Source organism: Pleurodeles waltl, chromosome 3_1 (assembly GCF_031143425.1).
Source record: "Pleurodeles waltl isolate 20211129_DDA chromosome 3_1, aPleWal1.hap1.20221129, whole genome shotgun sequence".
Classification (NCBI taxonomy): Eukaryota; Metazoa; Chordata; class Amphibia; order Caudata; family Salamandridae; genus Pleurodeles; species Pleurodeles waltl.
Window position 1 is genome coordinate 1,625,459,301 of NC_090440.1, and position 27,174 is coordinate 1,625,486,474.

Genomic DNA, 27,174 nt, shown 5'->3' on the forward strand with positions numbered 1-27,174 from the left:
TTGAATGTTCATCTAGGAGCACCTCTAGACCTCCATTCCTGTACTTGCACCTGGATACCCTCACAGGTGATAAGATGCACCATACAAATCTTCATAACATAACATAACACAACATAATATAACATAACATAACACAACCTAACATAACTTAACACAACAGGGTCCAATATACATGGAAAATGCACAGATGTTCAACCCAAGAAATAAATTGACAAAGAGCTAAGCTTCTCTTGGACCCATCAATTCTTCCTCCTAAAATACTTGGCATGTCCAATTATTCACCCTGCACAGGATGGTTATGGGGGAAATTGCAGCTCAAGATGGCCCTCAAAAACCTTTAGTAGGTTGCTAATGCTTCTCTCCCTTTTGGTAACACCTGAAAAGGAATATGCAAGAATTTAAGGCCCAAGTGCATTAAGAGTCATGCTTTTCCATAAGGCGCTCTTCAGTTCTTTGATTTGGCCTCCATGGCTGTGGAATATTTAAAGTGCATGTGTTTTATAATTTATGTTTTTTTATTCAGAGAGGGTTTTCTTGCCCCCTGCCCACACCTCCAGGTTCCCCCACCATCTGTCACTTGCTGTCCAGTGCCTGGTGGGGAAGCTGCAAGCTCCTGCTTTCACTGCTTGCCTCCCTCTGCACTCAGTGCAAGAGAGGTACTCCTAGCACTTACGGTGGGGAGTCTGACTGTACCTGCTAATCATGCACTTTGCCTACCTCATTATGCTTCCTCTCCAAGGGTGCATGCAGGAGCTTTTGATGCTCTGAGGAGACCCCAACCACAGAGCAGCACTGCCGATGGCAGGGTTTCTAATGGGGCAAGGGAAATGCTCTTATATTCCCTATGGGATGGCTTCATCGTCCCCGACTTCTAAGCAGGGTCAAGATTGTAGTAATAATCTCAAGCACCAAGGTCTAATGTTGAACACTGTGCCAAAGAGTCTTTCCAGGGATGAGGAAAGTTATTTTTCCTCATTGCTGTGGGTACCATAAGCACCATGGCACCAGCACTAGCTTCACAAATGTTTTTCACAATAGGCTAACTCATTTTGAGATATCTTGGACCCAGTTGCCCCAATACTGATGAGGCTTGTTGCATTGTTCTCTTAGTGGTATGCTTCAGTCCCAACCTGACTCCTAGAATTATTTTGAGAAATTCCTGCTACCTTCCACAGCCTCTAGAAGGGCAGTTTTCTCTCCTTTAGCAGCAAATGTTTTGTAAGGGATAGGCTTTGGAGGCAACAGCCCCCAATGTCCTTCAAGGCAGACCACTATCCTTGCTATCTAGGCCTTCTGCTACTTGCAGGGTACCTCTGTGTCTAGCAAGAGACTGTAGTGCCTACCCCTAAGGTACCCAAAACTGGCAGCAGTCCATAGAATTGTATAAGGTCTCTGTCTTCAGAGTCTCTAGCACGTCCACCTGCTACTGGGCCTGAGAGTGGACAGGGAGCTGGTGCAATCATCCCTGGAGAGGATCCACAAAAGGTCAGACTACAAGTCAAGGCTCCTCAGACATCTCAGACATCTGGGATGGGTGCATTAGCTCATGCGAGCCCATCGTATGCCCTTGCAGGCTCCTCAGCATCCTGAGACTATGCAGAGAACTTGAAAAGTGCGACAAAGTTTCTTAGGATTCTGCCATATCAACCCTCCCCCTTTTGAGTTTCTAACAGGTAGAAACCAAATGCCTCTCCTACCCTGTGCTGCACTCCAGGAAAGTTTCAAAAAGGTATCCTGGAACTCCAAAGTTTTTGCATATTTCCCTTTCTTTGTGAAGTTCTGCCCACACTGGCCTGTTTTTTTCCATCCTAGACTGCAAAAAATTATCCTGTGATGACTAAATCCAGAGTACATTTTCTCTAGTGTGGGATCATCCTCTAATAAATAGGAAAATGCTGATAACAGCTATAGCAAGTCCTATTCAATCCTTTTTCTCTATCAAGAGAAGTCTAATGTCCCTGGAATGGACCTATTTCTTTCAGGAGACATTGATCTGACAGCAGGGGAAACAGCGCAATTACCTCTCCCAGCAGGCAGCTCAAATAATTAATCATTTGAAGATTGGATACTAGAAGTGTGCCAAATTATTTTATTTGTGAAGGGATCCTATTATATTAAAAAAATATTGTATTTGGAGTACATCTCCAATAATTTATGTACAGTGCAGCAGCTCTCACCCTTATATCAACTATATCACAATCCAATGTAGATTTACAGTGAAGCACGATTTACACATGTAATGCACAGTGACAAGCATTACACGGTACAGTATATACAAAAAGGGATGGTGCAATCCTTTATAGTCTCCAATTAAATCATATTAATTTAGTCAGGGCCCCGGTGTTACCTGTTCTGAGATGTAAAACTTGTTCAGACAACAACCTTCCTTGCCCAGCTGCATAGAAATACAGTTGTTTACGCGCATCCAGCTATGAGCATCATAACACAGCTGTATAGCAGCTTACTTTATTAGGGGTGCCAAACCAAAGCAGATGTCCCACCAGCGGTCCTGAAGGGAAAAACATGATTTGCAACATTAAAAGCCCTATTTCTATCAATTTATTATTAACATTTTTCCTTTTAGCATTTTCAATATTTATATTACTCTTTTCATGAAGTTGACTTTTTAGCATTATATCTTTATCTTCAACATTCTGAACCCTTTTTCACAGTCTTACCTTAAACCAATGTGCAAAGCTGCCTTGCAAGCCAAAAACTTAAATTCGTTCTTAATGATAGACTATCACTCTTGAACCAGTTTTACAATAGAGATGAACAGCTTGGGGTAGTCACGCTACTTCCTCAATTTTAGCTTTAACTTCACTTCTAAGTAAGAAGACATTAGGCTTCCATAATCAACTGATCAAACCTGAATTGATGGCATATATCTGCCAATAAAATCCTGCAGTTGTTTACATATGATCCACAACTAGCCGCAGACGCATGCCTCATCTTGAAGTTCCTAATGTGGTTTATCACCTTTGAGCAATCTCTAGTAGTAACCACATCAGCCACTTTTTCATCATGTGAATTAGAGGACGAGACTTCAAGAAGTTTGAGTGTGTGAATTATAGGGGTAGCAATACAGAGTATGACCCCCAAACTGCTGTAACATTACTGTTCATCTATATTCAAAAATGTCTCATACATATACACCGTATTGGCCATATCCACATTAACGCTCATGTGGACTAGCTGTGTATTGTTTTTTGTTGTTCTGCATGTAGTGCATTTCAATTGGATGGTGGGTCAATCAAAAATGTTTGAAATTCCTTATGCAACTGGTATTACAAATGCTGCTGAATTACAATAGATTTTACTTAATTGCATAAACTTTGCGTTGTAGCACCCTGATGAGAAAAGATTGGAAGGTCTGTCGAAGCAGCTGGACTGGGACATACGCAGCATCCAACGCTGGTTTCGACAAAGACGAAATCAGGAGAAGCCCAGCACTATCACACGGTTCTGTGAAAGCATGTAAGTAGAGGATGTATGCTTTTATTCAATCACACAGGGAATCCCCTTTCCCTCACTAGTTTGAGAGCTTCACGTCAGAAGTAGGATTAAAGGGGTGTACACATTTTTATTAGGCCCACAAAATTATCTAATTTTGTATTGCACAAAATTCTGAGAATTTTGTGGTTGCAAAACATTGTTCAGTTCTTTTTTTGTTAGGGGCTGAGTAGAGCAGAAAATGTCAGGCAGATGTTAGTTTGAACAGAAAATGTCTCAGGAAACCTTTTCTTCTGACGCAAACCCCCTTGTCTATATCTTGGGAGACTTCAATTTGAGATATGCCCTATTTTTTCACGTAAGATACCACAAAGTTGATTGTGCAAAATTTCATGTAGTCGTCACCACATTTTTCAGAAAAAAACATCCAACAAATATTTTCAACGGCTAGAAGTATTCTTGGAAGCGTAGATAAAGCTAATATCTGGAACAAAATAATGAAGTTTCTGTAATGTATGACTAGTTCATAAAAACACATGCTAATTGGGAACTATTTGTTCACACTGTACAGTCAAGTGTAGTTTTCAAGCTATATCAGTCCAGTGGCCTTTCTCAGGGAGTAATGGAGAAGTTGTTTGGGACTACAATGCAATGCATATCAGATCTTGTGGTGCCATCGAGGCCTCTTGTAGTTAGTCCCAGCCTCACCACACCCCTACTCTCACCTACTCACCACCTGTATGCCCTTATGGGAGACACGCAGCACTCTACAAATCCAACTTACAACACGACAGTCATAACTTTGTGGTCATTTACAAACATTGTTCAATATACCCTGCATACCTCTATGCGTAACTCAGACATGACTGGTTAAAGCAGAGAGCTATAGACCAGGTGAGCCGCAGAGGAGGCGAGCAGCGTTCTCTATACGTCATACCCTGTCTCCGCCTTCTGGAGCCTCTGGGACCATGAACGTGTGGCATCCCCTCACTCCATCCACTTTGGTAAAACAGAAGTTGGGGCCTTCGGAGAGGCTTGAGCTGTGGAGGTGAGTGGTGTTCTCTGGTGTGTACGTTCTGAAGTGGTTACCCTACCCCCACCTGCCTAAGCACAACAGAAGCCAGGGAACATTTCCAGTGTTCAGTAACCTCCAGCAAACACACTGCGGGAGGAGAAGAGGCGTCAAGGAGCAGCAGGGTGGGGGCGACCGGAGGTGGGCAAACTTTGGAGGTTAACAGGTCTTCGCAGCCCAGGGCTCCAATGTTGGCAGCATGTTGAGCCAGCCCTCCTTCTTTGCTTTCTTTGACTGCTTTTGACTGCTTTTGATTGCTCTTGTCAACAGTCCCTCACAGCTAGCTCACAGTTCCAAGTGCATAGTACGGAGAGCAGGGACAAGCTGGAGCATGTCAAAGTGAATGTAAGGGGGAGGCAAGAAGGAGGCAACTCGACAAAGGAGTGATTTCTGCTTCCATACGCCAGCAAACGTGTGGTCGGGCATTGGTGGTGCAGAAGCAGTCAGTCCCCAATCGCCCCCCACTTCGGCACACACTCAAGTGTCCTTAGGTGGATGAAGCACAACTTTATACCCCAAAACCTACAAAATCTATAAAATATCCAATATCAAAACATAAAAAATGCCCACATTCCCAGTGACTGGCACTTGGCAGTTCATCTGTTGGTTGTAGTGTGCACTTTGACTGTTCACTCATTGGCTTTGGATCCTATGGGGCTGGTGGGCAGCAGGGAGATGAAAAAGGAACACAACAGTGGCCCAAGGGTGGCTGCGTGGTCGAGGCAACTATCACGCCAAAAATCATGTCAGCAGCCCACAATGCCAGGACCCCCACAGTGCCGCAATAGGCCCAATTCCCATAAGTTTCTGCAAGATCCACCCACCTCCGTGACAGACTTTTAATGTAAAGCTCAAGGAAGCCTAAAATGACATGAAAGTCAGCCGTGTTTGTGCCCTCTCAAACCTGGCTTGATGGTGAATTAAAATCTAAGGTTGCCCGGGGTCACCCAGGACGCATCCATAGGCTGGAAAAAGGCTGCAGTGGAAGCCATATCAAACAGCCAGCAAAGCTCCAAGACAAAAATCAGTTGATTCAAAGCAGTCTAAAAGAAGTCTGAAAGATCGTGGATAGAGCTTTATTGGAGCAGGTGACAGCTGGGCTAGGGTTGCACATCCAAACCATTTCAGCCCCCTCAGATGTCCCTCCCCAACTTTTCTAAAAACATCTAAACATCACCAAAATACAACCCAAACCGGAACCAAAGGCCGGTCCTTCGCTGGCTCTCTAAGCTGGTGGAATTCTAACAAAACAGCACTAAACCACCACCCCAAGATGTGATCAGGGAAGGCCCGGCAACTGGTACCTCAAAAAACTCAGAAACGCCCAAGTCAGAAGAACGCAATCCCAGGAAATAAAAAAACTAAATCACCTAAAGAAGGAGTCCCCTCAAAATGTACTCTCTTAACATCGTCAATTATTACATTTATCAGTAAAGCCAAGCAAAACCACAAGTTCACATTTCTCGAAGACTCCATGTCAGCAATATACTCAATACTTAAGGAATTATAAGTTCTGCCGCACCCCCACCCCTTCTAAAGATGGATCAAGGGCTTAAGAGCCAAAGGTTCGAAAGAGGTTCACTCGGCTCACCAACGGAACCAGCAGCAGTAGTAATTTTATAACTAAGCCCAACACAAAAACCTAGCCAGTTGTCTATTTGTACCAAAAGAAGACTCCTTATGCTGGAGCTTGATCCCACACCTAATACCATTTTGGCTGAAGCTCAGGTTCACTTATTGAACCAATGACACTCTACCCCACGTACAACCTGTGACCAAAACCTAAACCAAGTCAAACTATGGAATGCAAACAACTAAATCAGGGCTGATGAGGAGATCAAAGAAGATGCAATGAATAGGTCTTTGTTGTGTTCAATCTCTATCTTAAACTATATGGATTTAGTACAGACACTGGAAGTTAGAACAATAATCTTTGACAATAATACCAATCAAGAACCCACATCTTGACAGGACAGTATAACACAACAGTGGATGGAAAATGAAGACAGAGGTGCCAGCCCAAAACTAGTACTAAATGCTACAAATAAAACCAACATAATAACACATGTGGCAACCAAAAAATAGTAGACAAGGGGCCCGAAAGGCAGGACACCAAAATGTAAATCAGAAGAATTACACTTCTCAGGAAAGGTGATGGGGACCAGAGGCTAAGGAAAAAACACCTCCCATTAAAAGGCCGAATAACAGCCCAGCCCTTATCAACCCACAGGCAACAGGGCACTCATCTTTAATAAACCAGGACACTTAATCAGACAAAGCCGCAGATTGGTGGGAATCACTCCCAAAATGTTACAAACCTCAATAGATGCACTATACTAGACCTCCAGATTGACCTTAATGGCCTTTTCACTTCTAGAATAAAGTCTAAACTGGAAAGCCTAACTGGCTTAATAACCAGGGTTTAAGGAGTTTACTTCCCATCCCCGGCAAAGTGTTCCTGTGGACCATTTATAGAAAAAACACCAGCTGAAAGTTCTATCTAGTGTTCTGGAAATAAATCAACTATCTCAGCCCAGGAAGCCAACTGCTGGTACCCAACTGAGAATTTCGAATGAGCAAGAACAAGGCAGAAAAAACAACCTTGAAAGTGCATAGGCAAACACCCCTCAAGAAGACATAACAATCACCACAAATAAACAGGAGCACGAAGGACTTCAACCCCAAACTTTACACCTGGAGCAAATGCCATCAGCAAGTGAGGAAAGGGCCTCCCCACAAAGGCAGTATAAGCATACCAGAAAGGTAAGAAATAAGGAACAGCAATCCAAAGAGTTTAAACCGAAGAGGATCTACCAAATATTTTGGATAAGGTGAAACGGTGGTGAAATACGTGCTATAAACAACTCACCAGACTCTTTTACTGACATGACATCATCCATTGATCTTACCACACAAGACGCAGTAGATACATCACCCCCACCAAAAGAAGCTATAAAACGCCCAGTGGACTCCAACAACTGCGATCATAAAATTCAGAAAAAATAAGCACTCTCTATCTCTAACCCAGCAAGCTAGATAACTGGATTGGTCAACCTCTCTGCAGTCAGCAAAAGCAGAGGGAGTGTGAATCATGCCGTCAGACCTGGCAGTTCCTTAACCCACACAAAACTAACCTTACACCAGAGCAGGGCCCAATCTCAAATACGACTCTCACTCTACTGGACAACTCCATCCAAGCTTCATCCCAAACAAGAAGGCATGTGACCCCGTAACCACAAGATTCTGAGAAGTCACAAAACATGATTATTAACAGCATCAGCCACAACCAGAAAATCACGTAAAAACATACCATGCGGCCAAGGAGAACATCATCTACCCCAACCAGACAAAGCCAAAGTGTGCTCATCAGTCAGTGGGAGCCCTCATAAAATGGCTGAAAAGATCAAAATTCAAAGAGGGCCTCTTTAGTTATGTGGTGCGGTTCTGCCATCCAACCTGGCAACAGCACAATACAAATCTAGAACCTCAAAACCTATTCTTAACCAGTACACTGGCCCACCTCAAGAGGCCTTCAGCAACAAACACTTACTAAAACCAGAATTCACCTCACAAGGCCCACAGGTTATCCTCAACTGAGGAAACATTTTGAATTTGTTAGCAGAGATTCCTGAGCTGAAAGATATAACTTCTCCAGACCTACTATCGGTGGAATTCCTGGCAAATAATAATCCTTCACTATCTGAATGTACACTAACAATATGGAGCACAGAGAAAATAGTGTCATGAATCCCAACCTCGGCCAACACTTTTGAAAAATGGGGAACAATGGTAAAGTGACTCAATGTATCTGGGTACACATTTACCTTGGTACAATAAAGGAGAGCCCAGACCCCTATAGACTCTGCTTCTGTTTACTCAGTCCTGTGGGATGCAAAATGCCATCTTTAAAGAAGGTCCTAAATTTTGGTCGGTTGTGCTATGTACACTATACCAAGAGGTTCAGGTTAGCACCGCCATACCGAAGAGCTGGTGTGGCTCCTTTATATACACTGTATTTACAGGAGGGGATAGGGCCAATCCAGCCAACTATAGGCCCTCTTGGATTTAGAAGCAAAGTTTTACACCTCCCTCGTACTAGATGACATGACTGACTGGTCAGACTCAAACAAGGTGAACCCATTCAACGAGTCAGGTTTAAAGAAAGGTTTAGGTACAATGACAAATATTCTAGCAACCTCTCACATAATCGAACAAAGTGAAATAGCATAGAAGAAACTACACCTCTGTTATCTAGCCTTTAAAGCAGCTTTTAATTTTGTCAACCGGGAGCTCCTCAGGAACAAATTAAGGAAATAGGGAATCCCCCAAAAGCTGCATCGAGCTATAGAGCTTTACTATGAAACTTGGATTATAGTAAAAGTCAGAGACGGCACCAGAATATCTATGGAAATTGCAACTAACCAAGGGCTCAAGCAAGGATTTGTGCTGGCTCCTCACCTCTCTAACCTATTCATGGCAGACCTTTCAACAGCCCTGGATCAGGAAAACTCTCACTCACCACGGCTGGGTCTGCTCCTCCTCTCCCACCTGTCCCATGTGGATGACATTGTCATTTCCAACAACATTGAGGTAAATGCAACAAAAACAAAAACAATGAAAATCTGTAACCACTTAGGATGGGCAACCACGATTTTCCTGAATAACATTTCCCTGTAAGCTGTAGGCTCTTATAAATGCTAGTAATTGTACCTGAACTCAAAAAGCAACTTTCCTACCAGAAACAATATATGATGAACAAAGCTAATGCCCTATGTGCCTTCTGCACGCTAGCAGATAAACTGGATGATCCCTCTTTTCAGCTGGTACTAGCAGTAATTTTTTCCAAGTTACTACCGACCATCACATATGCAAGCACAGCCATGAGAGGACAAGATGCAGCCCTAATGGACAAATTCCAGACCGAAGCTCACAGGTGAGCATTTTCCGTGCCTCAAATGTCATCTACAGCACAAATCTGACTCGAGTTTGGTCCTAGAAAGCAAGACCTAGGTGGAATATCCACCACAAACGAAATGCTGGTACAAGATAGCGCAAACACAAGATGTCCTTCTAAATAGGACAGTATGTTCAACTCTATAAAGTGATTCACAATCAGCCTACTTCAAATACCTGGAAGATTCTATCAAACAGTTGCATTTAACTGAACTGCGGGGTGAGAACGTGTCTTACAAAGTTTTCAAAAGGGCTACAAATAAAGCTATAAAGATACATTCGAGCCTGGTAGACAAAAATAGATTTAGCTCTTGATCTCAAGCCTGGATGGTGATCACAAGTTACGACGCCTTGAAACCAGCGTCTTACTTAGGCACCCCCGTTCCAGCGCACACAAAGCACAGACTAACGGCCCTGTTTTTTGGCAAAATACTATCACTGGCTGATGGACTAACTTGGCACCACAGCAGACCTTCTGAATGAAGAATCTGTAAAGCAAAAAAAGGGGGACGTTTTCCATATAGTCTGTATTTGTTCTAATCTGCACAATCTTTGATCACTTTTGTTAAAGAAGTAATTTAGTGATGGAGGCATTCCAGCATGCCGAGAAATGTAAATTGGTGAAATTCCTGCCAGTGGCCTCCATTTGACATATATTTAAGTAATTACACCACCACAAGACAATCACCCTGGCGGATGAAGGGATTGAGACCAGCAGTACGGAAGATTTGACAAGGTGGTAACCTCCCAGTCTGACTCACAATTGCTGATAGCATTGCTTATTTTAAGTGTTATCCATTAAGGAAGACAACATCTGCATGCTCACCACCTTCCTATCTGGTGCACATTTGTTTTAGCATGGTTCCTTTTAAGTGTTACCCTTTAAGAAAGACAGTCTGCATGTTTTCAACACAAAGTCACACTTTCACTTTTAACCTATTCTTATTTCATAGATTGAATTTGTAATAACTGTAATATTGTTATGGTTTTGATTAACTGATACAATATAAAATAATTTTATTTGTTTCGACTGGTTAAAGCATGTGCAATGACAAAAACATGACAAAATGCACCATTATTTTCTGTTTTATATGTGTGTGTGCATGTGTGTGTAAGTGAGAGCGAGAGAGAGACAGAGCAGAGGAAACAGTAGATGAGATGAATACTACAAAAATATTTCAGTAGTAGAAAGTACTTATTTCCAAGAAAGCCCACAATTTTTAAAGTTCTTAACAGGCGTACTGTATGCTCTGACTCAATTAGAATGAGTAAAGCATGTGTAGGTCAGCATTGTACATGCATTTGCTACATATTCCCATTTGCACTTCAAAACTGCTTGGCATTGAGTGATTGTGAATCAGTCAGTCATAAATTACCACCCTACGTTTACATAGATTAAGCATGTTATGATGTTTGTGAATCGATATAACAGTACCATTTACTGAAAAAATACAAACATCAATCAATCAATCAATCAATCAAATTTCTTAAGCTCGCTACTCACCCGGTAGGGTCTGAAGGTGCTGTGGGTGGGGGAGTTATTGCTCGAAGAGCCAGGTTTTGAGGCACTTTCTGAAAGTTAGGAGGTCCTGGGTCTTGTGTACGTTGGTGGGGAGGGAGTTCCAGGTTTTGACAGCGAGGTAGGAGAAAGATCTGCCGCTGGAGGTGGTGCGTTGGACGTGGGAGACTGTTGCGAGGGCGAGGTCGGCGGAGCAGAGCTGGCAGGTTGGGATGTAGAAGTTAATTCATTTGTTGAGGTACGCCGGTCCGGTGTCGTGGAAGGCTTTGTGTGCGTGGATTAGGATTTTGAAGATGATCCTTTTGTTGATGGGCATCCAGTGTAGGGATCTGAGGTCGGCGGAGATGTGCTTGTGGCGAGGGAGGTTGAGGATGAGACGTGCGGCGGTGTTCTGGATGCGCTGGAGTTTTCTCTGAAGCTTGGCTGTGGTTCCTGCGTAGAGGGCGTTGTCGTACTCAAGTCTGCTGCTGATGAGGGCGTTGGTGACCGTTCTACTTGTTTCTATTGGAATCCATTTGAAGGTCTTGCGTAGCATGCAGAGGGTGTTGAAGCACGAGGACGATATAGCGTTGATTTGCTGAGTCATGGAGAGAGACGAGTCGAGTATGATGCTAAGATTGCATGCGTGGGTGGTGGGAGTCGGGGGTGGTCCTAGGGTGGTTGGCCACCAAGAGTCGTTCCATGCTGTCTTGTTGGGTCCGAAAATGATGATCTCTGTTTTTCCTGAGTTCAATTTGAGGTGGCTTGCTGTCATCCAGCCAGCTATGGTGAGGAGTCCAGTGTGTAGGTTGTTCTTGGTGGTAGATGGGTTTCTCGTGAGGGAGAGGATGAGCTGGGTGTAATCGCCGTATGAAATGATGTTGAGGCCGTGGGGGCAGATGATGCTGGCGAGCGGAGCCATGCAGATATTGAAGAGGGTGGGGCTGAGTGAGGATCTTTGGGGGATCCCACCGATGGTCTTGGTGGCTTTGGACCGGAATGGGGGAGGCAAACTCTTTGGGTTCTTTCGGAAAGGAAGGAGGAGAGCCAGTCCAGGGCTTTGTGCTATCCCCAAACGTCTGCAGCACTTGGAGGGTAATGGTTATACAAAAAGGAGAGATGCAACAGACTTGACTCCTGAATAAGACGTACATTTCCTGATTCCTTGGTGGGGTCACTCCAAATTGACTGGATTTAATAACTTATAATTTTGTCCCAGGGCACCGCAGGTAATATAATGATATCATACAGGGCAGTATTTCCCTGGAGTAATAGTGGAAACTTTCCAGTATAGGAGTTTGTGCACCTGATTACACAGGTTTTCCATCTTTGTGTTTTATTTGTCCTGTGCTTGTTTTTCCTGATGACATCTGCACAGGGATAAATTATGGAAGTGTGCAACATTTGCACATCTTTTGAGTCTTATAGACAAGGCCCTTTTGTGTTCTAAACGCTGTTATTCACACCCTCATAGAGTTGTCAATCATAAAAGGCCTTTTACATTATACAGAAGCCTTTTAAATTCTTTTCAATGCAATGAAAGGGCTTTTGCAACCCTTTCCTAATTACAAATAAGAGAGGGCCATAAAAAGTGTGCCTGCCCCCTCTTTATTAATCGAAAAGGTATGTACGAATAACTCATGATCCCAGTTGTTTTCACAAACCTGATCTAATAATAGAGAATGGCTTAAGAATTGTAAATGGTAATACCAGTTCTGACACACCTCCACAGCCGACCTTCAAAAGAGGTCTTGCAAAAACGTACATTGAATACTTTTTGGTGGATCAGGACATGTGGCCCTCTCTGGGTGACATGGCTGTTGTCCCTAGAATAGATAGTGACCATGATGGCTTAAGTGGTATAGTCACACCTGCTGTGTTTACACGTTTTAACCTACCCCCGGTACACAACATGAGCCTGTTAGAGACAGTTAACTGCAGGAGGAATGTTAAATGGATTGAAGTCGTGGATAATAAAGTTAGCCAAACCCAAATTTATGCGCTGTTTGTAGATAACCTAGCAGAGGTTACAAATTTGAGAGGACTTAAGCCTGATATGGTCTCTGTGCATTGTCAGCTAATGGAACAATTAAGACCTTTGTTCACCAAAGTTAGGAAAAGAGGGTGCTTCTTCAAAATTGCTCCACAGTGGTTTACCAAGGAATGCCGAATGGATAAGATTAGTCTTTGAGATACTCTGAAGTTGGGCATCAAGTCGCAAATAACATCCACAAGGAAACACTACAAGGATATCTTAACCAAGGCCAAAAAGAGCTGGGCGATGGACCGATAGCCTGAACTCACTAATGCACTTAAGAGTAAGAACACTAAGGCCTTCTGGAAATTGGTTGCATCTAGCTCATTGATAATTGGTAATCACCTTGAAATGGTAGTGCAGCCTGGAGGTTGGGATGAACATTTTAGGGCCTTGTATAGTGAGAAGGGGGCAAGAACTCAATGGGAATGCATTGGAGGAGTATATTGAGAGGGGTTGCTCTGAAGGTCCAGTGGTTTCATTTAACTCTCCAGAGAAGGTGGACGAATGTAGAGTCAGAGTCTTTCTACTTCCCCCTGACTAAAACAAGGGCAGCCCTAATATAAATGGAGAAGGAAAAGGCGCCAGGGCTGGATTTTACTCCTAGCGACCTCTTCCTATCTCATCCTAATGTGTGCACTCCTTATCTTAATGTGCTCAGCAATGCAATTATGAGGGGTAAAAAAATCTTGTCTACCTGGCTAGGAGCTGTTATTGTACCAATCTTTAGAAAAGGGAGAAGGGATTTATCGTCTAATTACAGACCAATAGGTTTGCTGGACAATTCCACAAAAGTCTTCTGTAGACAGGTTCTGCCTCAGCTATAATCTTGGGTCTCATATAACTATATTCTTTAGGATGCTCAGGCAGGATTTTTGAGCACCATCAGTACCCTTGACCAGGTCTTCAGATTTGAGTTGCTGTGTTGGAAGTATGTCACCCTGAAGAGGGATCATTTGTATGTAGCCTTTATAGAACTCACGTCGGCTTTTGACCTGGTCCCAAGGGATAGTTTGTAGAAGGTACTGAAGCTTATGGGGTCCCATGTGATCTACTATGGATCTTAAGAGTCCTCCACACAGACACCTACGCAAAAGTCAGGTGGAACATAGGTGGGAATCTAACGGACTTGATTCCAATTTGTCAGGGGGTACTGGCTCAACACTATCCAGCTTCTAAATTAATGGGGCAGTCAAAATGCTTTTCCAGTGTAAGCATGGTGCTCCTAAGTCAGCTGGAACGGCACTCCTAATATTAATGTTCGCAGATGATACCCTGCTTATTTCTAGAACCCCTGTGGGCCTCGAGGCAGAATTTAACTTTTGCAAGATGAGGGGCCTTGAAATTAACCCATTGAAAACAAAATTTAAGGGGATAAACACCCACAAGTAGTTCAAGGGCAGAATGGTAATTGAAGGCTCCATAACTGAACAGTTTAAACACTTCAATTTCTTAGGGGTCCGGCTGTCTGACACAATGACTTGGGCACACCAGATAGAGAAGAGTAAAAATCTTCTTAAGCAGAGAGCATATTAAATTAGTAGGAAATAGAAGGCAACGGGTGGAGGTGCAGCACCTCTGGTCCTTCAGATTTATAAAGCTACGACTCTATTGGCATCCTCTTATGGGGCAGTGATATGGGGATTTGCTGATGCTATTGCCCTTTTAACGGTAGAGAACAATTTTATAAGGGGCTTGTTTAAGTTACCAAAGGGCACACCTCTGGTCCCACTGAGGATGTATTTAGCATTTAATCCTCCAAATTTGATGGTGGCATTAAAACCCTTATTGTACTGGCTAACGTTGTGGATAACTGAGGAGCCGACACCGTATAGGGATTCATTAAGTGATCTGATCTCGTGTGATTCACGGGTAGTCTCGCCCTGGTTGAAAAATGTTAATAGTGTGAGAAACTGAAAATGGTAGATCTCTGGAACTCGCCAGCAGTTGCTGCTAAGGGAGCCAGAGAGAAAGTGAAAAAAGCTTGTTGGAACCATGCTCTGGAACAGATTTGGTTGAATTATGATTATGAGAATCTGACCGGGCAATTTTTTAATGTCAAATGTTTTCCATTTTATGAAGATTTCATGGATGAAATGTACCCGCCTATTGCTAAACGGCTGTATCTCCAATTTAGGTATGGGTCCCTACCATTAAGATCCCGAACAGCCAAATGATACAAGCAAGGCTCCCCAGTGTTTTACCATTTTTGCCCTGAGAAAAAAGAAACTGAAGATCACTTCATTTTGTTTGTGCCCTGTACTTACTGTCACCCAGGAAATGGATAATTGCTGTTTGTAAGCTTCTGGGTGTTAGACATTATTGGGAGGCTTTGAGAATCCTTAAATTTGTATCAAAGTCTGTGATAGATTTTGCAGTAGCCAGGTATTTAGAACAAGCATGGCTTCTCAGACGGAGGGGAATGCCCTAATGGAAATCACAATTAAGACATCACACTGACTGTACAGGTCGTGATCCCAGAGATTATAGGGGTGCGAAATAAAGTCACATATACTGCTCATTTATAAATGTACCCCCACCTATGAGATTCACTTGGATAGGACTAGGCTTGGTCAAGTAAAATACTGTACATTCTAGAAATAGCATTCTACCATTTAAGTCTCAGCAAATTGGGCAAAGGTCACTACATTATTTGTTAATTGTCTCTCCACTTGATTCTCCCAGAAACAGGAGAATATTTTTAACTTCCTTTTTGCCCAGGTTCTGTGATTTGTATGAGGAGATGGATTGTTCCCACTTGTTGCTCACTAAATGCTATATCAACCAATCAATCAATATTTTTTTTTTTATAGAGCGCGCTACTCACCCGTGAGGGTCTCAAGGCGCTTGTGGGGGGGGGGGGGTGAGGGAGGGGTTACTGTTCGAACAACCATGTCTTGAGGTTTTTTCTGAAGAGTAGGAGGTCTTTGGTTTTGCAAAGGTTGGTGGGGAGGGAGTTCCAGGTTGTGGTGAAGAGGTAAGAGAAGGCCCTGCCTTCTGTGGTGGTTCGTTGGATGCGTAGGACTGTAGCTAGTGCGAGGTCGGATGATCAGAGGTTGCTGGTGGGAGTGTGGAAGTTCACCCTTTCGTTGAGGTAGGTCGGGCTGGTGTTGTGGAGGGATTATACACCATTAGGATGCCTACGGGCTGTTTAAATGTGTCTTAATGGAAGAAATTGCCCTTGCCTGCCATTTACCTGGGCTTGGCAATTTCGGCTTGGGTAGCTCAATGACCTAATCCGAGCATTACTACTTCTCAAACGTGTATTCTCCTCCATATGTTTGCACATGCACCTTAAGATTTTATTGTAAGCAGCTTTAAATTATGTATTCTTTGATGGTGTTATCCATAATCATGTCTGGTTTTGTACTGTGAATGGATTTGTACTTTTTATCCAGGCCGGTGGGTTCCTCCGTGTTGGTTGTCTCATACCTATAGTACCGTGGCCAGCTGCTTCCCAACTTGGTTCCACCCTGTCTCCTCCACTTGCCTGGGATGATGCTGAAATTACAAAGACAAATAGGGTGCCAACATGTTCCTGATCACACTTGAACAACAGCTGTGATTAGCAAACATTATCATGATGTACAGTAGCCCCCAGCCACAAGCTCTAGCAAAGTGGCTCCAACCATTGCAACACCACATGCATGCATGCTACAAGAACTAGCAACAGTTGCCCACAGAAAATTCAGAATAACAGACACCGCCAATTGCATGGGTGAATTTGTGCACAGTACCGATTGAACACGTAGGAGACCTTATCACCTTCAATGGTCTGCCTCATGTAGCAACCCTTAGTTACCAGTTGTCAGACAGTAGTAGGGAAATGCCAAATTCAGTTCCACAGATCCCACACAAGGTGATGCATACAGCTTATCTTCGTATACCCAATGCTACATCCTGAAGAAAATAATCCAGCCATGTTGCTGAGGGAAGTATAGTAGCCGGAAATCAACAATGGTCACTTCACTATATGTACATTGTCTAAATGGACTCATGGAGGTTGTACTAATGTTGCTCAGATAGATAACACATCTTGCACAGAAATGTACGCTGGAAACAAGTTGGGCAAAATGTCAGGGAGATTTGTCTAATGAAGCCACACCACAATGAATCTGCTAGCCCCAGGGAAATCACCTCTTTTCATTGGCACCCCTGACAATACCATACTCTGATTTCATCAGTAGAGGTCAATAGATCTTTGAACGTTGTAGCGGCCCAGGGATTCTCAAGTACCTGTAAAAGGCTCTTAACATGTTGTTCAATGTGAATGCATATCACTGTCTCTTCTTGTCATGCAAACACAGATTTCTTTGGCTGAATGGTCGTACACAACCACATCTGATTCCCACATTGCTGCAAGTCACTCCCTGATTCATGTCAACGCTTATGTAATACACCTTTATCATTTAACATGTGCTAAGCACTTTGCTAAATGATTCTGCATCAATGGCATGGACATGCACATTATGGGTAAAACTGCAGTCCTACCTGGCAAGTCTTTCATTTCTATTGCATTTGTACATGCCACATTGCATGGAATGATGGATGAGGGTATTTGTGAGCCACCAATCAATGGTGGCACACTCTTGTCTCTGGCATTACTGTAGCCCTATTGTCTATGTCCAATTCAAAACACTTGTTGGCATGCACACATATGTGAGGGAATCAGACATCATCTCATGAGACAGGTATACCATGCATGAAACAGTAGTGAAAATTATATGGCAAAAGTGAAAGTTTCACATGCTGACATGTGGGCACAAGGAATGATGACAACTGTGATGTTCCCAAAATCATGTCACTGGATAATCACTACTTACCAAGGGAAAGTATTGATCTGAGACTGCACCCAAAGGGCAATATATGCTATGTCACATGTTTGATGGCAACCTTCACATGACAGGCAGTAGCGAGGCACCAGCACTCGTCACACACTGAAGACAAGTGACAAGTGGGCTGTGGGGGACAGATGCCAAATCACTTACTTGGGCAGACACATGGCTGAGTACAGTGATCTATTACTCCATGTTGTTTGGGCTGATACATTGAGGACAAGTGAACTGTTGGGTACAAATGACACCCACAACAACAAACAACATGACCTGATTGATCACTGTACTCAGGTATGTTTTGGCCCTAGAGAGTTATTTAGTTATGGACTGTACTCTGTTGTGTCTTAGGTCACTGGGCCAATAGACAAGGCATATCAGCATGCATCAACTACCATACCTACTTAATCACTCATCTGGTGTGTCAAGCGTGGCCCAGCTCCCATCTTCAGGAGGAGATGGCAGACTCTAACACATCGACTTGGCAATGTACCAGGCAGGAATATGCACAGGACTCACCCCCTTGTAGCTGCTGTGCTCCCTTCAAACGGCCGTCAAAGCTCAGGGTAGGCCACTGCCAGAATGCAGGCCTTTAGGGGGTTCAGGCTTTGACATTCACCCTCCCCACGTTGGGAGGACAGCCCCAGCGGTACCCCTGCAATCTTCCGAGCCCAGTGTCTCAAGTTCTCCCACCTCTTCCGACAGTGGGCACTCTGCTGGCTATGGACCCCTAGGGTTCACACCTTCTGGGTGATGGCTCTCCAAATACCTTTCTTCTGATGGGCATTGACCTGTATGGATGCAAGAGACAAATCAAAAGGTTACAAATCCATTTTTTGCCCAAATGTTTGTGTCACACACATTTCAGAAACACCAGTAACAAAAATGTTGTAAGTGTAAAAGCAACACAAGTACATCAAATATATTGATAGGTACAGGGACATGACTACACACTTTTGGAGTCATCTGCAGACTAACCCAATACCTTGCTCATAGCCTACACTGACTAAGCAAGCCTACTGACATCAGTTAGCCTGGGCCAAAGTAACCAGGTACTGTGATGTGAGCCACAATGAAACACACCACACCAGTGTGGCCTTCTGAAGGGTAAAGTCCTTGGGCCAGACTGGACCGACACACCCTAACATTTAAATGACAATGAAAGGCCTTCCATGGGTGGCACGGAAAGCCTCTTCCCTGTGCATGTGTGGACATATAGGCTACCCAATGTTAACTCATACCATTTCAGGGTTCGTTTGTGTGGTATGTACCTGCAGCACAGAACACACTTTTTACCATATGTGGCAATTCTACAGAGATGACATCCAACATACTGAGGTCAGTTTGGTGTAATTGGTTGTATGTAAGCAAGCTAATGAGTCACATGTCATGCCCTCCCCTGAATCTTTCAACTATCTGCCCCGTTGTTTTGGCACTTGTACAATACTCCTGTACAGAACAAATATAACTTATATAGAGGTGACAACTGGCCTGTGGGGTTAAAGGACCTGTCATAAGTCAATGACACACACTGACAATGAGGCAAAATGCACACATTTATACTAGGTCATGGAGTTGCCTGAGTACCCATCCCTAATGTAGTCAATGGACATAGGCCTTCAGGCCAAGTCTTGCCAGTGGATACTCAATTTGTCCACTTGCCAGGATCTGCAGATCTACATGGAGTGGACCTGGTGCCACAGTAGCATAGCCACAGTAACTGTACCCCAGCCTGACCTATGTCCCATTCTGAAAGATACATATTACAGTCCCTGGTCTCTGCAGGCTGAGCATGCAGAAACTACATGACTCCCACATTTCTGTCACTTCCATGCATGACAGTACATCATGTGCCCATCTTCTATGAGGGTTGTGGCTTGTGTGACACTTTGAAGGGCCCTTTGATTTTTCTATGGTTCTCATACAACAGTTTGCCAAGGCCAGATGTGGGCTGAGTGCTCTGTGCACATTGCTAACAAGGTTCTCAAATGACTCAAACAGTATACATACACAGCTCATGCTGTTATGCACATACACATCATTTAACATTTACAACTATCATATCCACAGATATGTATTTGCATGGCTGTAAAGTCTCCTTGCCTAGCTATATGAATGCAACACAAGGAGGATCTAGGCCTTATCTCACATCACACAACACAGTGTTAATCTGAAACAGAGTACTTTTCTCCAATACCTGCACAAAGTATATCCCATGTATGGCACACAAAATGTGACAACAGGCACCCAAAAAGTCTAACTGGCACACAGATGCACATTGTAGCCTATAAGCAAGAAAAGGATGGTGTTGAACAGAGTCAAATATGTCTATGAGGTTCTTACCTGCTCCTGTGGTGAGGCATAAGGGGACCATACAGGGGAAGGACCTCCTCAATGAGCTTCTTCAACTCCTCAGAAGAGAATGAAGGGGGCCTTTCACCTGCTTGACCTGGCCTTTTTGCTCCTAGGGGTGACACACAGCAGGTGAAAACGTAGAGGTGCTGATAGCAGCAGTGCCAGGAGGTAAATGAGTGAATTTGTCAAATGTGGCGTACATGTACGCCACGTACGAAGTCATCACCGCCGATGGCCACAGCCATTGGGCTGCGACCATCACAGGCAACAATGTTAGCCTATGGCTGTGTCTGCTGTGGTTGGGACAGCCCACTGCGTGGTCAACTTCTGCCAGCGCCATGGGTGGTTCCTAATGTCCAGTGAAGTAGGCCAAGCATCTGCCATTTTGGCAGTTGGAAATACAGTATTGGTCCCTGATAAATGCATCACAACACTAATATATGTGTTGGATCATCACAAACATTCTAAAGCAGCCTTTATGTTCAGGTTCTACTACACAATCACCAGTGTAGTGTATTGCTGGGCACAGATGACATACTACTGCGGTGCACTGTCCACCGCCACCAACGGTATTTTGGGCGGTCGGAACAGACTGTTAAATTTTGAGGGGCATTTGAGGAGCAGATAGTTGGGTTTTGCCCAAATCTATGTTGTGGACACATGTGCTGACAACCATTGGGGTCACATTTGAAACTTGTGTAGTTGACAACTGCGATGTGTACTGGGTGTAATGTATTTCCAGTCAGAAATGATTGGTTGCATGATTTTGTTGCATTACATCATGTATGTTGGTGTGGAGACAGTGACTACTGCTCCATCTCATGTATTTTCACAAATAGGTACCCTGGGAGAGGGAGGAGACAACAACCTCCAGTGTACCGTCCATTGCCAGACCTTCAAACCATGGAAGAACGTCACATCATCAAACAGTACCATCTGTAGACAAACAATTGTGGATTTATGTCATCAGTTGAAGTCAGATCTGATGCCTGAAAACACTAATACAACATGCATGCCACCCATTGCTCAACTCATGGCAGTGTTACACTTCCTGGTCACATGGTCCTTCCAATAAATAGTGGGTTGTATCTGGTGGTATGTCCCAACCTATGTTCAGCGTTGTGTTAATACATTTGCTATCAGCAATGGTGAAACACATTGACAGCTATATCAGGTTCCCCAGACTTGAGGATTTAGCCAATATGAAGGTTGACTACTATGGTATTGCTTGCCTCCCACATGTGATGGGAGACATTGATGCCACACATGTTGCCTTGCTGCCACCTCAGGCCAGTGAACAAGTCAATTGCAACAGGAAACACTCTATCAACGTGCAAGATGTCTGCTTGTCAGATCTTCCACATCTGTGCCAGTTCCCAGGTCCAACCCCTGATTATTTTGAAATGCAGAACAGAACCATACCCCAGCTGGTGTCACAACTGCAACCAGAGAGTACCTGGATGGTTGGTAAGTCACATCAGTCCTGATTTTGTGTGTGCAATGGCAGGTACTACAATCATGAAGTGAGTGACTCATTGTTGCACTTATGTCTCATTCCTAAACAGGAGACTAAGCATATCCAAACCGTCCTTGATTATTGATGCTGCTGAGGAGTCCAACTACGCCAGGGAAGTCTGCTTCAAGGAAGCCCTTGGAAGAACACAGCGGGCAATGAAACTGGCTTTTGGGCTCCTAAATGGCAGATTTCGCTGTCTGGATAGGACTCTGTGAGCACTCCTCTACTCATCCAGGAAAGTGTGTCAGATCACTGTGGCATGCTGCATGCTCCATAACATCTTCCTATGGAGGAATATCCCTTACATCCCAGGGGAGGGGGACCCTGGGGTGCCACCAGGTGACAATTTTGAAATGCCAAATGAAGATGATAGTGGTGAGGAAGAAGGAGCTGACTTGCGCCAAGATCTCATCTACAGCTTCTTCTCATGAGTGTATGTCATGAGATGTCATGACTTTGTTCAACGAGCTGTAGTTGTAATAATGTTTTGTGGTATTTCTTGGAAATAGTTAGGGAGCTGGTACTCAGGTAAAATCAGCCAAAGGATGTTTGATGAGGTAGCTTTTGACACATCCACATATTGATGATGTAGCTTTTTTGTGACAGAATTGCTGTAATGTACTTTGTTATCCAGATGCTTGCTATGTGACTTGTGTCATATGTATAGTTCCACACCTGTACTCCTTGTTTTATTCTTTGTTCAAGTTCCTTAACCGTGACATCTTTATGTGGGCATTTCAGAGTTGTGACATAGGCAGGTATGTGATGCTGTTCGGACATACGAAGTGGATTGTTCCTGGGAATGTAGGTCACAGACTTTGGGTGTAAGAGACGTATGCCAAGACAGCTTTCACAGTGGTAAGATGGAAGTGCAGAAGACCCCATCTGACTTGTTCCCTGTTGTGTTGTGACCCTGATGCATCATGTGTGTCATCATGTGGTCAGAAAATATGTAGTCCTAGCCCAAATGTATGTTATTTACCCTTCACATTGGCTAAACACTCTTTTTGTATGAATTGGAATATAGCTGTTGATGTATTTCATCATTGTAGGACAAAGTGCCTGTGGCACATTACTGACATTTGTTTATGTCATACTACCAGATGCAGAAGCACTGGATTGTAATGACCCTGTGATCAGAAATTGTTGTACTGTCATTTTTCTGAGTCTTGCATTATATGATGTTGGACTACTCTTGTGTGGTAGGTGATATGGCTCCAGCTTTTGATATCATCCAACATTTTTTTTGTTTGCCTGACAATGTGTGATAAATTCTTTCCTTCAATGGTCTGGAGGTCTGTACCTGTAAATGTGATCATTTACCCAGTATGATTCAATCATGTATGAATTTCGATGTTTCAGACATATTGACAGCATATGCGCTATATGTAATAACGTTTCTTCTTTGACAAGACACTTGTATGTATGTGTTTGTGTGTAGTTGTTGTAATCCTGAGCTGAACATGCAACATATCCCTACTTGCACAGGTACCTTAGAGCACCATCGTATGGTTCACATGGTCTGACATATCTACATGGCTAAATGTGAAATTTAAGACAGCAGACAATGAGTTGTGATGGGTGAATTTATTGCAATGCTACTACATACAAAAATATTTGTGACAGAAAGAAACAAAAATTTTAAGTGAAAGGATCAGTCATGGTGAATGAAATTATTGGAGTAGATGCCACACCATTGGAAGTCCAAAGTCCAGAGAACTCCTCCCATTGTAAATGGAATGTGGTTCAGGATCAGTCCACAGAGTGTATGTGTGTCATATAAAGTAGGACATTAAGGAAGAGGTTTATTGCTGGGATTGGTGGGTGTCTTGCTGGATTCTTTGCTGGACATCCCCGCTTTGCTGGACGTCCCCGCTTTCAAGGGGGAACAGCTGCTGCAGAAACATGGGTGTCTGTGTGTGGTTGTACCTCCAGAAGGGCCTTCCTTCCTGTGGGTGCCACCGACTTTACTTGGACGTGATGTAGCTGCCACACAGGAAGGGGTAGATGGTGGGGTGAAAGCCCTGCTCAGAGTGGTGTTGATTTCCCTCAGCACCCCTGTTAGGGTCCCCATGTTGTTGTTACAGGCATTAGTTTCTTCTATCATGAACCTCTGAAGCTGCTTAATTTCCCAGAGTTCAGTCAGCACCTGGCCCATCACACCTTGGGACTCCTGATAGGCCCCCCCCAAGACGTGGCTGATGGTGTCCTGACTGACAGCAGCCCCAGTGACATCACTCTGCTGGCCCACAGCATCCCTCCCACGCACCCTACCCACACGAGCCTGTGCCCTTGGCACAAGGTGCCCTCTCCAACTGGGTCCTGGACCCTCAGTTCCAGGAGTGTTGAAGTGTACATCAGAATCCAGGACTGAGAGGCAGAGGATGGTGGAAACTGTGGCAGGTACACAGATTGGGGGGCACATCATTGCCTGGGATGTTGATGCAACAGGGCTGGGAGGTGACATTGTGGCCACAGTAAGACTCACTGCTCCTGTCTGACCAGGTTGCCTGGATGGGCCAGGACTGTCCTCTACTTCTACAAGTCCAAGAGTGTCGTCATCACTGAGGGCTTCATCCAGGGGAGTAGTGGGTGTCTGTTCCGTGGCTTCTGGGTGCCCAGTGGCAGCTCAACTTGTTGATGAGGGAATTACATTGTTACTGTCTGAAGTGTGACATCTACCTCCAAAGGATTTGAAATTACAGTAAGCAGAGTCATGGGACATTCTTAAGTTGGACGTTAGCCTATTGTGCCATGTTACCATGGTATTGGAGTATTTGACATGACGTGTGAAGCTGGCCTAAACTATTAGACTCAAACAGCTCATGAGATGTGCAGATCAGTTGTACTTTGGATGATGGAATGAAAATGACATCTTACCAACAGTAAAGCCAATATAGTGGAGTGGCAACATATGCCTCTCACTATTTGGAGGCCTAGTTGAGTGAGATACAAGCAAACACACAACTGTGTTGTATATGTAAGTGCAGTCATCATGTGTGCAGTGTTGTATCAATGTGTTTACTGTCGCTACCAATCTGGTGATGCAGCTTGAGGCCTTAGAAATACTTGGTGCGCACACTAGGTAAGGTGTCATTCCTGTCCTCAATAGTTTAATCTTGGGATAGCAGGTCAAGATGGAGCTAGGTAGACAAACACATCTCTGAGTTGAGCATGATCTGTATATTGCTCACTTACAGGTGCGTAAACTTCAATTGAAAGTTAACTAGGAGGTGGATTTGGGCGTGTGACCACTGGGGTTGGTGGTTGGAATTACAGACACAGGGCCTTCTGGGAGTTACAGTCAGGTCACTCCCTCTGCTTCCCACACTTGACAAATGGTATCCTCCCAGGTGAGTACACTTCAATTGAGAGTTAACAAACAGGGGCATATGGGCATGTGAACAATGGCTGGTGGTTGGAATTACAGACACAGGGTCTCCTGAGAGTTGCTGTCAGGTCTTTCCCTCTGCTTCACACTAGATAAATATTGGGTATTACATATTTGTAGGCAGACTGCATTTAGGTTTGAGCATACATTTACTTGTTGAAACATACCATGAGTCCTGGGTTGTTTTTTTGATATTGAAAGACTTACAGGCACCATTTCGACGTATAGCATGTTATGGGCCTTAGGAGCTGTGATGTTGGGTCCAACAATACACATCGACAGTATTACATTTCAGATACATGGGGTAATCAATGTTGGTGAAGTACATAAACAACACATTGGCAAATGCTGAGCTGTTTGCAGTTTTGGGACAGTTTTGGTGTGGTAACTTACCAGACTCCACTCCCCCAGGTATTTCTGTCAAGGCCTCAGGATGCGGGATGGCAAAGACCTACTCCTCCCAAGGAAAGCGTATTAATGAGGCAGTGGGAGGGCCTCCACAAGTCTTGTTGCCTGGAGGCAAGGGAATTAAGTTTTTGGCTCAGGTCCTTCCACCTCTTCCTAGTGTCCTCCTTTGTGCTCAGGGTGGTGCATACAGCATTCACTCTGTAGACGATCCTTTGCCACAGTTCAATTTTCCAACTGAGAGGAGTATGCTGGACTTGGGCTCCAGACAATTATGGCTCTAATCTTATGATTTAATCCACCATAACTCTCAACTCATCTTCAGGAAAATGGGGATGCTTGGGATGTGACATGGTGGACAACTAAAGTGGGTGACAGAGACTTAACTAACAGGGTAAGTGCAATAGAGAGTGAATGGGCAAAAGTGTGTGCAAGGTGTTAAACGGGATAGTGACAAAAGGGTGCCTAATCTATGGAAAATTCAATGTGCACTTGTCTGGTACTTTGCTGAATGCGCACCACGGTGGTCGATTGCCATTTGCTAACTGCCGCAAGGGGACCACCGCTGCGACTGTGCGCTTGTAATAGTCTCAGAGGGTCATTCTGACCCTGGCGGCCGGTGGCCGCCAGGGCCACCGACCACGGGAGCACCGCCGACAGGCTGGCGGTGCTCCCACGAGCATTCTGACCGCGGCGGTTCAGCCGCGGTCAGAAGCGGAAAGTCAGCGGTCTCCCGCTGACTTTCCGCTGCTCATTGGAATCCTCCATGGCTGCGGAGCGCGCTCCGCAGCCATGAGGATTCTGACCCCCCCTACCGCCATCCAGTTCATGGCGGGAAAGCCGCCATGAACAGGATGGCGGTTGGGGGGGTCGCGGGGCCCCTGGGGGCCCCTGCCGTGCCCATGCCAATGGCATGGGCACGGCAGGGGCCCCCGTAAGAGGGCCCCAAAATGTATTTCACTGTCTGCCTTGCAGACAGTGAAATACGCGACGGGTGCAGTAGCACCCGTCGCACCTTCCCACTCCGCCGGCTCGATTACGAGCCGGCATCCTCGTGGGAAGGTCGTTTTCCCCTGGGCTGGCGGGCGGTTTAACTGGAACCGCCCGCCAGCCCAGGGGAAAACTCGTAATACCCGCCGCGGTCTTTTGACCGCAGCGCGGTAATTTGGAGGGCGGGTTCCTGGCGGGCGGCCTCCGCCGCCCGCCAGGGTCATAATGAGGCCCTCAGTGTTCAGCAGTAGGGTTGATGGTGTTGGAGGTCGGACGGCCTAATTAGCAGCCTGCCACGCCACTGGTGGTCTGCCTTTTTGCTTGACGGTCCACCGGCACAGTGCTCTTTTAAGGACCCTCAACATGGCTGTCTGTTGTCCCAATGCCAAACTTGTAATCCGGCCCAACATCTTTTGCAGATGGGTTCTGGGGCACTAGGCTGGTTAAGCTTGGACACTTGTGCACATGTGTGTGTGCACAGGTATAAGCTGCACACGAGAGACTACAGTCATGAGCCGCCTGGCAGCTGGACACAGGTAACCTGCCTGAGGCAGTTTAAAATTGCAAATTCGACCTTTCAAAGTAACCACTTTTGAGAGGCCTAAGCCTTCCTTTTAAATATGAATGAGTCCCATACAAAAAAAGGATAAAGGAAAAAAAACAGACAGCACAAG

General features: G+C 44.6%; 1 protein-coding gene across 2 annotated transcripts in view; it reads left to right on the top strand.

Moving 5' to 3' along the window:
* CERS6 (ceramide synthase 6) overlaps positions 1-27,174 on the top strand; it is a 958,460-nt gene that overhangs the window by 345,577 nt on the left and 585,709 nt on the right. For both annotated transcript variants that reach the window (XM_069225278.1, XM_069225279.1), the window contains exon 3: positions 3,347-3,477. In XM_069225278.1, the coding sequence (XP_069081379.1) occupies positions 3,347-3,477 (131 nt within the window). The remainder of the gene's footprint in view (positions 1-3,346; positions 3,478-27,174) is intronic.